This window comes from Mustela lutreola, chromosome 9, assembly GCF_030435805.1.
Source record: "Mustela lutreola isolate mMusLut2 chromosome 9, mMusLut2.pri, whole genome shotgun sequence".
Lineage (NCBI taxonomy): Eukaryota > Metazoa > Chordata > Mammalia > Carnivora > Mustelidae > Mustela > Mustela lutreola.
The window spans coordinates 126,218,813-126,234,344 of record NC_081298.1 but is presented as its reverse complement, the minus strand read 5'-3'; the positions used below and the strand labels follow the sequence as shown (position 1 = coordinate 126,234,344).

The 15,532-nt window shown below is 38.1% G+C and overlaps 1 protein-coding gene across 1 annotated transcript in view; it reads left to right on the top strand.

Moving 5' to 3' along the window:
• RAB10 (RAB10, member RAS oncogene family) overlaps positions 1 to 15,532 on the top strand; it is an 87,966-nt gene that overhangs the window by 55,442 nt on the left and 16,992 nt on the right. Inside the window, exon 2 of the mRNA XM_059132445.1 lies at positions 2,286 to 2,346. Within this exon, the coding sequence (XP_058988428.1) occupies positions 2,286 to 2,346 (61 nt within the window). The remainder of the gene's footprint in view (positions 1 to 2,285; positions 2,347 to 15,532) is intronic.

Here is a 15,532-nt window from a genome sequence, read left to right as displayed (position 1 = left end):
TACCATTTCACTTTCTCTAGAAAACATCAATTATCTGTTCATTCAAATACTTTTTGAAAGTCTGTTTTTTTTGTTAGGCATAGCTCTAGGTGCTGGGAATTTAAATGAATTAAACATAAATGATCCTACCCTTGTGGATCTTATATTTTGGCATAGGGAGACAGACAATAAATATCAGGGATCAGTAGATATATACAGTATATTTGAAGGATGTTAAAGATGAAAAGTAAAGAGGGAGGGTAGGGATTATTAACAGACAGTGGACATGGGATGTGGGACATGGGATGTGGGACATGGGGAAATGTTGCCACTTAGAAAAGGATAGTGAGGGGAGGGAGCCATAAGAGGTATTCCAAGTTGGGAGAACAGTTGTATGCAAAGGCCTTGAGGTGGGAATCTTGCGCATGTGTGTGGAACAATAAAGAGGTTGATACTCTTAGCTAGATCAAAGAAAGATATTATGTGAGAATTATGTGGACAGGGTGGAAAATAGGTGGACAGAATGTGTAGGGCCTTATGAACCATTTTAAGAACTTTTGTTTTAATCTATATGAAACATGGATTTGCAAATAGACAATGGTTATCTTAAGTTTGGGGTTCAAGAGAGAGGTCTGGTCTTTGTTATAAAATTTGAGAGTTATCAGTGTATATGGGGAATTTGAAACCATGGAATTAAGGAAAATCACCAAGGGAATGAGTAGAGAGAAAAGTTCACTCCAGTTTTTAGGAAAGTTCAGAGAGATAAGGAGAAACCAGTAATGAAGATTGAAGAATAAATGGCTGAGGTAGACAGTGGGAGTTTTTGTGCAGAAAAGAATAAAGAACTGCTTTAATCACTGCTAATTAGTTTGAGGATAGACAACATTGATTGAGGGAGAAACTCAAGGAGTCTAGGATGGAGGTAGGTGGCTTCAAAAAGCCTAAAATGTAAATTTTCCAGTTGTACCCAGTTTCTGTCTCAAAAGGTGGGAGCTTACAGAGCGTGTCCTAATTTCACCTCTCGTCAGGGAAGTTTTCTGGAATAGTATTGGTTGTCAGGTTTGTCATTAAGATTAATTAACAAATTGTACGCTTAATTGGAATGGTTAGTTTTGTTCAGAATTGGTCTTGACAACTAGGTCACTGTAGGACAGTTTTCTCAGTAATTCCTAGAGAAACAAAACTATGGGCTGTAGATAAAGTCTGAGGTTTATAAATGCCAGGCACAAGACCCTTCTCTCCTTTTAATTTGGGTATGGGGAACTCAACCCAAGCTGAAGATTTTGGTTGGTTAGGGAGCAGACAGAGCTGGGCAATCCACAATACATCTCTTCATGTCTTTGGAAGCTCTGTGTTCTTAGATGAATAAACATTTAGTCTTTTTATGCCTTCTGAATGAATTCATCCTTTTATCATCACGAAATGACTCTCTTGGGTGCCTGGGTGGCTCAGTTAAGTGTCTGCCTTTGGTTTGGGTTATGATTCCAGGGTCCAGAAATCAGATTCTGCATCGTGCTCCCTCTCCTCTTTCCCCTTTCGAGAGCATGGGAGCGCGGCCTCTCTCTCTTTCTCACTTGTTCTCGCTCTCAAATAAATAAAATCTTAAAAAAGAAAAGAAATAACCCTCTTTATCCCTGGTAGTAGTCTTTTACTTTGCAAGCTAGTAAAGGCTATATATTTTTCCTACTAGGAAACATATTTTTATTTTTTTGCATTAAAATATTAGCTATGCTAGGGGCGACTGGCTGGCTCCGTTGGTGGAGCATGCGACTCTTGATCATGGGGTCATGAGTTCAAGCTCATTGCGTGTGGAGCCTACTTTAAAAAAAATTAGATATTGGGCGCCTGGGTGGCTCAGTTGGTTAAGCAACTGCCTTCGGCTCAGGTCACGGTCCTGGAGTCCCGGGATCGAGTCCTGCATCAGGCTTCCAACTCCATGGGGAGTCTGCTTCTCTCTCTGACCTTCTCGCCTCTCATGCTCTCTCTCACTGTCTCTCTCTCAAATAAATAAATAAATAAATCTTAAAAAATTTTTTTAGATATTTTAAAGTTTACCTTTTAATTTCCTAATTGTAAAAACTCTTCCTATATAGCTGTTTCTTCTGCCATGTTGGATCTTCTATTACTCAAGTTTGAAATTGGATAATTTGCTCAGAATGTTCTTACTTAGTGACTAACAAGAGCCAAACAAACACAGATACCCAGATTTTAAAAAGTGTGTTTTTATGTTCACTCCATTTAATTTTAGGAGAGCTAAGTTCAAAGCCATAGATACCATTTACCTTTTTTTTTTTTCTGTGTTGTAGGAATAGACTTTAAGATCAAAACAGTTGAATTGCAAGGGAAGAAGATCAAGCTACAGATATGGTAAGTGATGCTGATTTACCAACTTTATATAATCGATTGCCAAGTTCCTGAAGGTTTGGCAGTGAACTCTTTGCTTGTCACCTGTTTAGATTCTGTGAGACTCCTTTGTAAAGCCAGCAGTCAGGTCACCTTCTTTCAGTGAAGAGAAAAAATTACGGACATGGAGCTTCTGATGGCATCAGGAGCACCTGATGGCTCGGTTGGTGGAACATGTGACTCTTGGTCTTGGGGTTGTGAGTTCGAGCCCCATGTTGGGTGGAGAGATTACTTGAAAAATAAATAAATAAATATTAGTTCATGAGATATGAGTGTTTTACCTTTTCTGCTTATTCTAAGAACTTGAGCAAGTTATATAACACTGTAAGGCTGTTGTATCTTCATATGTAAAATAAAGATAATACCACTTATCTCAAAAGATTTTTGTTCTAAGGATTACATGAAATAATCTGTATAGAGCCTTTAGCACCATACTTTGCTCACGCTCAGTATCAAAAAGTTGTTTCTTTGAGAGTCTTAAGCTAAAATACTTGTTTCCTTTAATATGTTTATAATTTTTTATGGATTTTTTTTTATTAGTTTGTATAGGATTTGTCCCATAGAAGTAAAATGAAAATCTTTCAATTTGTATTCAAGTATGAATCATAGACTTTAAAATTAGAATAGCAGTATTTGATAGTAAATATTAAGTGTTTTACATATATGTATATTAACCTATTAAATACTCAGATATGTTATTCCTGTTTTTTAACAGCCTTGTTGAGGTATAACTGACATAATAACTGTACATATTTCAGGTATACAGTTTGATGAGTTTGACTATGAAACCATCACCACAGTCAAGATAATGAGCATATCCATCCTTGAGGTCTCTGTAATCTCTCCTTCTTTCCTATTCCTGGGTCCCAAGCATCCATTCTGCTTTCTGTCACTGGAGACTAGTTTCCATTTTCTAGTGTCTTCTTTTGTCTTTTTTTCATGTAGTGTCTTCTTTTGTCTTTTTTTCAGGGGAGGGGATCTGGCTTCTTTCAGTGTAATTGTTTTTGAAAATTCTCACTGATTTCTGTGTGTATCAGTAAGTTCATTACTTTTTATTGCTGGGTAATATTCCATCGTTAAGATATATCACACCCCAGAGCTCCAGGGTGGCTCAGTGGGTTAAGCTTCTGCCTTCTGCTTAGGTCATGATCCTGGGGTCTTGGGATCAAGCCCCACATCGGGCTCTCTGGTCGGCAGGGAGCCTGCTTTTCCCTCTGCCTCTGCCTCCCTCTCCGCCTACTTGTGATCTCTGTCTGTCAAATAAATAAATAAAATCTTAAAAAAAAAACCAAAAACTCTGACACCTCGGTTATTCACCGTAAATCTTTGCTATAAATCTTTGTGTAAGTGTGTATTTTCCGAAATGGATACATTTTGAAATATCTAAGATCTTCAACATGTAGTTGGTAGAGCCAGGGATGCATTAAATGCTCAGACTGTAGAGTTGAGAGTAACACTGTTAATTATTATACTGCATCCTATAAATAGTACAGTTTGATTGTTGATTTTGCTGCTCTTTCCAGTCCTGTCATTTCTTTATTACTAGTCAGTAATTGTGCTAAATTTGAATTCATTGTTATCTTGGGTTTCACTGTAAAAGGACTTGCCATAGAATGGTTATGAGAATGAGTGGTGCATGTAAAGCACTAAGAGCAGTGTCTGATATGTGATTAATGTTTAATAATAAATCATAACTATTACTATTTGGCTATCTCCCATTAAGAGGCTAGAACCCTAAGAATAATAACCTTTTATTTTAGGTTATGAACAGAGGTGGAAGTTAGCAAACGAGATTGCAGAGGAGAGTTAGAAAATTAGGAGAGAATAATGGGGGACACCTGGGTGGCTCAGTAGTTAGGTGTCTGCCTTCAGCTCAGATCACGATCCCAGGGTCCTGGGGGCCCACATCACGCTCCCTGCTCTGTGAGCCGGCTCCTCCCTCTCCCTCTGCCTGCTGTGCTTTCTTTTTCTCTGTCAAATAAATAAATAAAATCTTAAAAAGAAAAAAATGTGGAGAGAACAATGTCCCAGAATCCAAAGACAGTTTCAAAAAGTTAGGTATTCTCATTGAAAGGGAGCTGCTAATAATAATAATAATTTATATTATTAATATATTGTTATTTTAGAGAGTGCATGTGGGCAGAGGGAGGGAGAATCTTTTTTTCTTTGTTAAGATTATATATATTACATATATATAATGTATATATGTAAAGATTTTATTTATTTACTTGAGAGAGGGAGAGGGAGAAGCAGACCTGCCCACTGAGCAGGGAGCCCAACACAGGGCTTGATCTGCAGGATCCTATGATCATGACCGGACACTTAACCCACAGAACCACCCAGGAACTCTGAGAGAGAGAATCTTAAGCCGGCTCCGTGCCCAGGGCAGAGCCCAACATGGGCTGTAATCTCACAACCCTGGAATTATGACATGAGCTGAAACCAGGAGTTGGGTGCTTGACTGACTGAGCCACCCCAGTGCCAAAGGGAGCTAAGAATTAGATGAGTAGGATATGTTTAACCAGAATGTCATTGAGGTATAATCTTTATAACATCTTCAAAATTTAATGCAAATTTAAATAAAATGTAGACATTTTAAAGTATTTACATTTAATGATTCCCTTTGAAACAAAGTCCACTTGATGATCTTTTTTTTTTCCTTACTTTAACTGGGAAATAACTCAGCAAATGAACTGTACCTCATATTCTGCTTCATTATAATTAAAGCTGATCTCAAGGGAATGGATGTCAATTATTTATTCTGAATTTCAACCAGCACTCCCCCCCTGCCCTTTTTTAGCTCCATTCCTTAATCCAGGGTTGGCCCTACAAGTTAGTCTGTGTTCCAAGCCCCTCTTAGGCTCTGCCATACTGATTGGCTTTTCTCTCAACTGCATTCCCCCTGTGCACACTTTAAACCAATAATGTTCAAGCCTCTTGATGGTAAGAGACAATATTTTACATTGTGACTCCATGACTCAGTATACATGTACATTTATATGTGTGTATTCAACAGAAATAAAAGCGCCAAAAAACTTTTTTTAAGATACATTTTTCTTTATATTAGCATGTAAAACATTTGCCCTACTAAATTTGTCCTGTTCTTCCACAAACTCCCCCTCCTCCCTTTTTAGAGAGGAATAGAGGGACAGAGGGAAGGGGAGAGAGAAAATCTTAAGCAGTCTCCTTGCCCAGTGCGTGAGCAGGACCAGGAGCTTGATCTCACAACGCTGAGATGGTGACCTGAACCAAAATCAAGAGTCACGTACGCTTAACCCACTGAGCCACCCAGGTGCCCCACAGACTTTCCCTTTTATTTCTTGTCCTGTGGCTTTAAGTATTTTTTTCTCCCTCTCATTTTAGTTTCTGTAGCTTCTGGAAGTAAACAGTAATAACTAACACTTGTTTTTGAAAAAGGGAGCCTTCCTAGAAGATGTTCTTTTGCAACAGTAAGTCCTCCAGTATGGCCTTCAAGATTAATCTAGAAAAGATTTCTGCTGTACCTATAAATCTCAAGTATAGCACAGAAATGGTAAAACTTCCAATTTAGAATTGTTTGATTTTTAAACATTAATATAACCTCTTTTGGGTAAAAACACTTTAGAAGGAAAATTTCATTTAGTCTAGGTTTTCATATATAAAACTGCTTTTAATTTGAAATACCCATTTTCCTATAAAGATTGGAATGAGATGTGAAAATTAGTGATTGATAGTTTATATGAGGTTAGCATTGTGCCAGCTGATTTTCTTTCTTTGCTTTTCAAAGTTCACATGCTTAAAATCCAGGGAGAAGGAAACCATGCAGCTCCCAAGTTAAGACATATAAAACATGCCACAATAATGGAAAAAGGCTTTTAGCATTGAAAAACCCGTTACTCAAAAAACAAAAACAAAACAAAAAAAAAAACCCGTTACTCATAATCAAAATGCTATCCTTACTCAACATTAGATGTTTTGCTTCCAATTGTTACTAAAGCAGTGATTTTTTTTTTTTTAAATCTGTCTCTAGTTTGAATGAATATATTCAGATTTTTGTTTCAGCATGAAAAATTCCATTCTGCGATTGGATATTGAAAAGTGTCTGTTAAAGATCTGTGTTACTTTTCTTTACTTGAATGATCTTCATTTCTTGTCTTTTTTCCAAGGGTCTTGTAGGCTATTTGTTGAAGAAGGGTGGAGACAGGTCTCACCCTGGCCAGTGAACATGTGTGTAGGCCGAAAATTAACTCGTTGGGCTGATAGAGAAGCAGCTATGGCTTTTTAAATCCCAGATCTCTAGAAGTTTCCTTCACAGTATCTGTCTACATTTTCCATAGTGTTGTGGGTCCTGCCAGGAAAAAAGCCATAGTGAGTTACTTCCAAGTTTGCTTTTTTTTTGTGTTTTGTTTTGTTTTTAAGGGAGGGGGTCAGAAATGTTTGTTACTGTTGGCATCTGTATCTTGTACCACAGCAATTTTTTTTTTTAAGAGATTTTATTTATTTGAGAGAGCAAGAGAGCATAAGCGGGGGTGAATCAGACTCCCCACTGAGCAAGGAACCTGACGTGGGGCTGGATCCCAGGACTCTGGGATCATGACCTGAACCAAAGGTAGCCGCTTAACCACCTGTGCTACCCAGGCACCCCAACCAGCAGCAACTTTAACATCAGCACAGTCAACCAGAAATCAGTAATGTCACATTGTGGAGGAATTAACCATTTACCTACGTAAGGTGTGAAATTCTTGGGAAGTTATCTTTGATTCTTCCCATTCCCTTGATCCCAGCGTCCTCTTAGGTAATCCCTGTTGATTGAATCTTACCTGTCTAGAATCCATATATAATTTGCTGTCTCCTTTGTTGCCCACCTCCCCCCGCCCCCAGTCAAAGCCACCAGTACCGTTTCTTTGAGCCCTGCAGTAGGTAGGCTCTTAATATCCTAACAGGTCCTTATTTCCCCTTTTGCCTTCTTCCTTTTTGCCTTTTCCCTCATAATAGCCAGAGGAATCTTTTTTCAAATATAAATCAAGTATAGATCATGGTTGTCATTCCTTCCCCATTTATAACCATTTGAATTTCTTTGCATTTTAAATTAAAGTCCAAATTCCAAATCCGGATTCCTTACCTGAGTTAACAGAGTGGCCTCAACCTCATCTTGTGGGCTTTTGTGCAGCTGATCTTCTTTTAATTCCATGAACATGGTCTGCTCTTTTCCAATGTGGGACCTCTGTACACGCTCCGTAGACCTCCCTCAAACACCCCTACCTACCCTCACGCCCAGCAATGGCTAGCTTGAACATTTTGAAGTACCACTTCATTCCAGAAACTTCCTATTTCACCAGAAATAAAATTTGAAAATGTCAGGTTGTGGCTTCTGACCTCCTCTCTCGCCAGTTTTGCTCCAATGATTGTGGCCATTTTCTCTCCCTTGAGCATGCCAAGCATGTTCCCATCTCAGGGCCTTTGTACTTCAGCTGTTACTCTGCTTGGGATGCTTTTCATCAGATCTTTGTCCTGCTGCCTTCTCATTCAGATCTTAATTCCTCATTATCATCTGAGGGAGGCTTTGGACGATTTCAGGTTAAAGCAGCCCAGTCCTTCAGGCACTGTCACATTTATCCTGGTTGATCTTTATCATAGTATTTTTTAGTATCTAAAGTTACTTTAGTATCTAAGTTACCATATTTTGGGAGTGCCTGGGTGACTCGGTTGAGCGTCCAACTCTTGATTTCTGCTCAGGTCGTGATCTCAAGGTTGTGGGATTGAGCTCCACATAAGGCTCCCTGCTCAAGGGGGTCTGTTTCTCTCCCAGTGCCCCTCCCCCTGCTCACACACATGGTCTTTCTCTCTATCTCTTTTAAATAAATACACTTAAAAAAAAAAAAAAGTTAACCATATATTTTTTTTTAAAGTGCCCATTATTCCTCCCCATCTTAGGTTGGGGATCCTGTCTGTCTGATACATGGTTATTATGACCATCTAGAAAGAACCTGGCAAGTACAGACGCTTAGTAAATATTTGTTGGTTAAATGACCTTGTTTGGTTGATTTCTGTTCATATTTCTTGCCATAAGTATCAGGGACCTCCCTGAACACCCTATCTAGATTGTCTTCCCTTCCCCTTATCCCATTCTTCATCACTCCATACTGTTTCCCTTTTTAGCCTTGATCACAGTTTGGGATTATGTATTTACTTATTTGCTTGTTCCTTTATCCATTGGAATATAAGCTCTACAAGAGTGGGTTTCAGGTTTTGTGGTTTTTTTTTTTTTTTTAATGAAGATAAACATAGCTAAATGACATTTTGAACTAGAGAAACTGCATATCTACAAGGAAATCAAGGTCTTGTTAAAATAAAATTCAGTGTGGGGCACCCTGGCTGGCTCAGTTGGTGGAGTGTGACTATTGATCTCCAGGTTATAAGTTCGAGCCCCATGTTGGGTGTAGAGATTACTTTAAAATAAAATCTTTTTTTTTTTTTTTTAAGATTATTTATTTATTTGTCAGAGAGAGAGAGAGCGCGCGCGCTCGAGTAAGCACAGGCAGACCCAATGGCAGGCAGAGGCAGAGGGAGAAGCAGGCTCCCTGCTGAGCAAGGAGCCCGATGTGGGACTGGATCCCAAGACCCTGGGATCACGACCTGAGCCAAAGGCAGCCGCTTAACCAGCTGAGCCACCCAGGCATCCCTAAAATAAAATCTTTAAAACAAGACAAAAAACCACCTCAGTGTGAAATTTGACATCCTAATTTATAAAGGAGGAAAAAACTTCATTATGTTAACAAAAACACAAAGGTGTAAAATTTGGGATCTCTACTTTGCAGAGCAGATTGATGCTGTCTCTGGACTGTTCTAATGCTATCAGTGCCCAGACTAAAAATAACATCATAATAGCAGCCAGAGCACACAGCTTCCTTGACCCTGCACATGGGACTGACAAGTAAGGAAATAAGATACTTTCGTTCCTAGGAACATATCGCTCCTTTTATAATATGTCAGGGGGCGGGGAGGGAAGAGGATTTCACAAAATTCTCTTTGCTGTGTGTCTATTATTTTATGTAAGGAAAGTTCTTTTGCCACTGGGTTGTAATTTCAGAAACCTTTAATGTAGTCTGAGAAGGAAAAAAAAATACAAGAAAGGAAAACCGAGTTGAGTTATTTATACCAACTTTATTACTAGCTTAAAACCAGTATTATGGTGGGACGCTTGGGTGGCTCAGTTGGTTAAGCAGCTGCCTTCGGCTCAGGTCATGATCCCAGCGTCCTGGGATCGAGTCCCACATCGGGCTCCTTGCTCCGCAGGGAGCCTGCTTCTCCCTCTGCCTCTGCCTTCCACTCTGTCTGCCTGTGCTCGCTCTCACTCGCTCGCTCGCTCTCTCTGACAAATAAATAAATAAATTCTTTAAAAAAAAAAAACCAGTATTATGGTACGTAGAAATACATTGTGAGTATGTACAGTGTTTAATTGCTCTTCAGATACTTAATACCTGGTTTTGTTCATTGGGGTTAACCCTCTGTCTTTAATATGGGGTGTATGTGTGCATGCAAACCTAAAAATAATTTGGGCAGTAAATAAGCAGCTGTGGCTATTTTTAGCCCTGGGCAAAGGATCATCAATTAGCTTAGAGGTACTGAGCAAGAACTTCTGTTTCTGGTTCCAAATAAATGGTTGATGGTCTTAACAATTGGTAGGGGCTGATACAAGTATCTACACAGGACTCAGGAAAAGGGTAATTTGAGATCAAGGAGTCAAGGGAAACAGGTCCCCTTGTGGGGTGGAGACAGTCCTGTTGGAAGGTGTTAATGTATGACATGTGTAAATGAAAATAGGATGTAGAAAGACTTTTAAAAACTTAGCAGGAAAAGCATATAAAAAGAAGGAAGGTAGTTGGGTGTAAGAGATTTTGGAAGATGGAGGAGACAGAAAGAACAGATAGAACGTCATGGATCAAAACAGGAATTTAAATCTGAATCTGAATAGTGATTACCTTCCTTTCAGAGAGGCCATTAATCTTTCAGTATCTTTTATTTTGACGTTTCATATCTAACCAGTATTATAAAACCTAAGTGCTGTTGATTTGGTTTTAACTGAGTAGTTTCTTCTGCAGTGTATTCTTTGTTGGTAGAGAATTTAGTCATAGATTTGACACTGAAATGGGGACGTAATTTGCTAATTTTGTAATGTGAATGAATGGGGATAAAGGAAGCATATCTTTTTATTAAAATAAATTCTTTTTAAGATTTTTACTTGTTTGACAGAGAGAGAGAAAGCACAAGCAGGGGGAGCGGCAGGGAGAGGGAGAAGCAGGCTCTCCACAAAGCAGGATGCTGTACTCGATCCCAGAACCCTGGGATCATGACCTGAGCCAAATGCAGAGGCTTAACCATCTAAGCCACCCAGGCACCCTGAAGAAAACATATCATAGCTAGACAGTGTTGGGGGTGGTTGCACATAGTGAAGTGCTGTGGAAGATCTCTTTAAATTATTATTGCAAATGACAAAAAATGAAGTAGAAGTTTTGTTTGCCTCCTACACTATAATCAATAGGCGTTTCTGTCTTGAGTAGATACATTTCCATCCTGGATTTTAGCTAGGAAACTAACCCCTCTCTAAGGGTATAGAATTATTAGTTGATTTATACTTTTTACTAATTCAGAAAAGAACTAAAGTATTTTACTGTGATGAGGCAAAATTTTTGTTGTTCTTTCATGGATTCATAAATTACACGTGCTTACAAATATCTTGTGACTAAATAAAGACTAATAAAAGATAAAACAAGAATTTGGAATTGAGAATGGAGGATATAAATATACTATCTCTGAAGGACAACTTATGTGCTATGCTTAATTTGTAAAACTTACCTAGAAATTTCTTTGGGGGCCAAGGTACAAAAAGAACCAAGAAGGAAGTCTACCTAAATTGATTACATTATTCTTTTCAGAAATAATGTAAAGAATGGGAGAGAAAATAGATCATAACAAATATAGAATACATTTTCATAAGGCTCATTCTTTTGATTTAAAAAAAAAATTATTTATTTGAGTGAGAGAGGGAATACAAGTACGGGGAGCGGGAGAGGAAGAAGCAGGCTTCCCGCTGAGCAGGGAGCCCGATGTGGGGCTTGATCCCAGGACTCTGGAATCATGACCTGAGCCGAAGGCAGAGGCTTAATGACTGAGCCACCCAGGTGCCCCTCTTCTTGTGATTTTCAATAAATTAACCTATTAAAGGTAATGATGATAAAAATTCTGGTCTAAGAATGTAAATAAGTATATAGATAGAAATATGTGTGTGTAGCCTTTAGTAATCTAATTTATCTTAAGGATACAACCTGGAAGAACTGATAGCATGTCTCTTAGATAGTTTTTCTTTTCTTTTCTTTTTATTAAAGATTTTATTTCTTTATTTGACAGAGAGAAAGACTTCGAGAGAGGAAACACAAGCAGGAAGAGTGGGAGAGGGAGAAGCAGGCTTCCTGCTGAGCAGGGAGCCCAAAGTAGGACTTGATCCCAGGACCGTTTGATCATGACCTGAGCGGAAGGCAGATGCTTAACCACTGAGCCAGGTCCCTTAGATGGTTTTTCCTAAATGACAGTTCTGGGGGCTCCTGGGTGGCTCAGTGGGTTTAAGCCTCTGCCTTCAGCTTTGGTCATGGTCTCAGGGTCCTGGGATCAAGCCCTGCATCAGGCTCCCTGCTCAGCTTCTCCCCAGTCCCCCGACCTGCCTCTCTGCCTACTTGTGATCTCTCTGTCAAATAAATAAATAAAATCTTAAAAAAAAAAAAAAAAAAAGAGAGAGAGAGAGAGAGATGAAAAAAGAAAAAAAAATGACAGTTCTGGTGGTAGTTTTTTGGTATTGTATTACCGCCTAACTCTTCTCCACACCCATTTTCAACAGTAAATAGAGTGATTCTTTTGAAGCCCAGGTTAAGTTACTTCTTTTTGTAAAACCCTTTAGTAGACTTCTCATCTTACTCAGAAGGAAAGTTGAAGTCCTGCTGACCTCGTTATTATTCCTCAACCATGGGTCAGGACCTTTACACTAGTTCTTCCCTCTTCTCGGAACATTGTTACTCCCAAGGACTTCCGTATTGCCTTCACCTTCTCACTGAGGTCTTCCCTCACCACTCAGTTTACAATTTTCCTTGTTTGCACAATCCCCTACATCAGCCCCTAGTCTCTTTACTTTTTGTGTTCTTGGTACTTTTCACCCTCTGAAGATACGTAGTTCTAGAAATTACGATTTTTTTGTTGTTGTTGTTTTATCCCTAGTAGGATATAAAACTTCGTTGAGGCAGGAGGTTTTTTTTTTTTTTTTTTTTTTCTGTTTACAGCTTTCTCTCTGGTGCCTAGAATAGTGTCTGGCATGTACTGTTGGTTCAATAAATAGTTACAGAATGAATAAATAGGACTCTACATTATTGTAAAGGACAGATCCGTGTACTTTGAGATGAGACAGGCAAGTGACAAGGCTGAAGTTCTCTTACAAAAGTTGAAAAATCCAACCAGATCATCTTTTAACTTGGCTAAATAAAAAAATCATTTTATTTTATATTTATTTGGATATAGGCTTCAGGCAAAGCCAGGGATTTCTTGTGAAACAGCTTTGAGTACAGCTTAAACACCAGCAGGTACTAACTTGAAAGAGCATCTGCAGAGATGGTTTTTGACTTAGGACATCTTGAAAACACAAATTTTGAATCTCAAAATGACATTATTGCATCTTTGCATATTTTTATACTACAGATTGCTTTGAGCTTATTTATAACACACACAAATAAATTATGGAATTTTACTTTAGTTATTTCTTCAAGCTGTGAATGAAGAAGATTCAGAGAGGTTACATACCTTTAAGGTCACCCACCAGGAAGGATTGGAATCTGAGGATAAACTTGGATCTGACTCCAAACCCATGTTCTGTATTTTTTCTTATATAATGCCTAGCACAGTATTTGAATTGATGGACAGATGGATAGAGGGCAGATGTATGAACATGGTGATTGTACACCAGGATTGAATGTAGAGAATATTGATGTATTGGTAGTTCTTTTATTTCTGGCTACATATATATTTAGGCATAGAATCCTAATTTTTTTTTTTTAAGATTTTAAGAATTTTTTTAAAAGATTTTATTTATTTATTTATTTATTTATTTCTCAGAGAGAGAGAGAGCACGCACAAGCAGGCAGAGTGGCAGGCAGAGGCAGAGAGAGAAGCAGGCTCCCTGCTGAGCAAAGAGCCCGATGCAGGACTCTATCCTAGGACCCTGGGATCATGACCTGAGCAGAAGGCAGCAGCTTAACCAACTGAGCCTCCCAGGTGTCCCAGAAGCATTGTTTTTAAAACATGTTTTTAAGGGTCATTTAATGAATTGAAGCTCCTTGCTATATAAAATAATATAGAATCTGCAAGGTAATATTCTGAAATACTGACTTATTAACATTTGAATGCTTATTAGACTTGTAGATAAAATGGGTTTTGCAGTAAACAAGACAGATAGATCTTTGATGGAACTTTAATTTTGGAGGACATGGGAGATAAACAGTAAATAAATCTATAGTAAGTGTTATACAGAGAATTGGGGATATGGAACAGAGAGAGACTGGATGACTATTTAAATTGGGTGGTCAGAGAAGTCTTCATTGTTAAGGTGATGGTTAAAACGTGAACATGAGGAGCCAGTCATGTACAGGCAGGCTATGGCAACAGCTAGTGGAGAGGCTGTCAAGTGAAAACAAATTTGCAAATTTGGGGACATTAAAAAAAAAAAACATGAATTTAGTTGTCAGGGAAAGGACTGCCTCAAAATTTGGGGGGCTGGAGTAAAGAACAAGTCCTATAGCACTTGTAAACCTCAAGGTAAGGATTTTGGAATTGGTTCTGGTTATAATGAATTGGAAATTTTGTGCTTTTTTTTTTTTTTAAGCCTAGTAATCTCTGTTTTGTGGTGAGATCTAATTCATACACTGTAATTCAGCCGTTTAAAGTATAAAGCTAGTTCTTTAGTGTATTTACAAGGTATATATATTTACCATCATCATAATTTTTGAACATGTTTATATTCCCAAAAAGAAACTCCATACTCTTTTTTTTTTTTTTGAGACTCTACTCTAGCAACCCCTCCCCGTCCTGACCAAACGCCTTAGCCAGGGCAGCCACTAATATACTTTATGCCTATGTAGATTTTCCTATTCTGGGCATTTCATATAAATGGAATCATACATTATTTGATCTTTTGTGTCTTATTTTTCTCACTTAACATTATCAGGGCTCACCAAGGTTGTAGCAGATATCAGTACTTCATTCTGTTTTATCGCTGAATAATATTCTGTCATATGACAATACCACATTTTATTTATCCATCCGTCAGTTGATGGGCATTTAAGTGGTTTCTACTTTTTGGCTATCGTGAATAATGTTGTTATGAGCATTCATGTATGAATCTCTGTATTGGGCATATGTTTTCATTTCTCTTGGTTATATACCAGGAAGTAGAATTGCAGGATCATATGGTAGCTGTATGTTTAACATTTTGAGGAACTGCCAGACTATTTCCACAGTGGCAGCATCAGTTTACATTTATACTAACTATGCTTGAAGATTCCAATTTCTCTACATCCTTTATTGTTTGGTTTTTTGCTTATAGCCATCCTAGGGTGTATGAAGTGATTTTGACTTACAGTTCCCTAATGACTAATGATGTTGAGCATCCTTCTCATATTTTCTTCTAAGAGTTTTATAGTTTTGACTCTTATATTCTGGCCTTAGATCTGTTTTGAATTAATTTTTATTTATTTCTGCGGTATGAGGGTAGGGGTCCAACTTCATCATTTGCATGGAGATAACCAGTTGTTTTAGCACTGTTTGTTAGAAAAAACCTTAATCTTTCCCCATTGAAGCTATTGGAAGGTTTAAGCAGAAGACGTTATGATCAGACACATATTTAAAGAAGAACACTCTGGCTACTGTGTAGAGAATGTCATTTCCTATATATATGAATGTTAGAATGCCAGCCAAAGTTACTGAAAATGACCAGTCAGTGCCATAGAACTAAGAGCAGAAACATGTGGTTTCAGAAAATCCATGAGAATAAAATGTTTCAAGAAGAGAAAGTGGTCAATTTTATGGCATCCTGATGAATGATTAAAATATATAAAAAGGAACTAAATCCTGGATT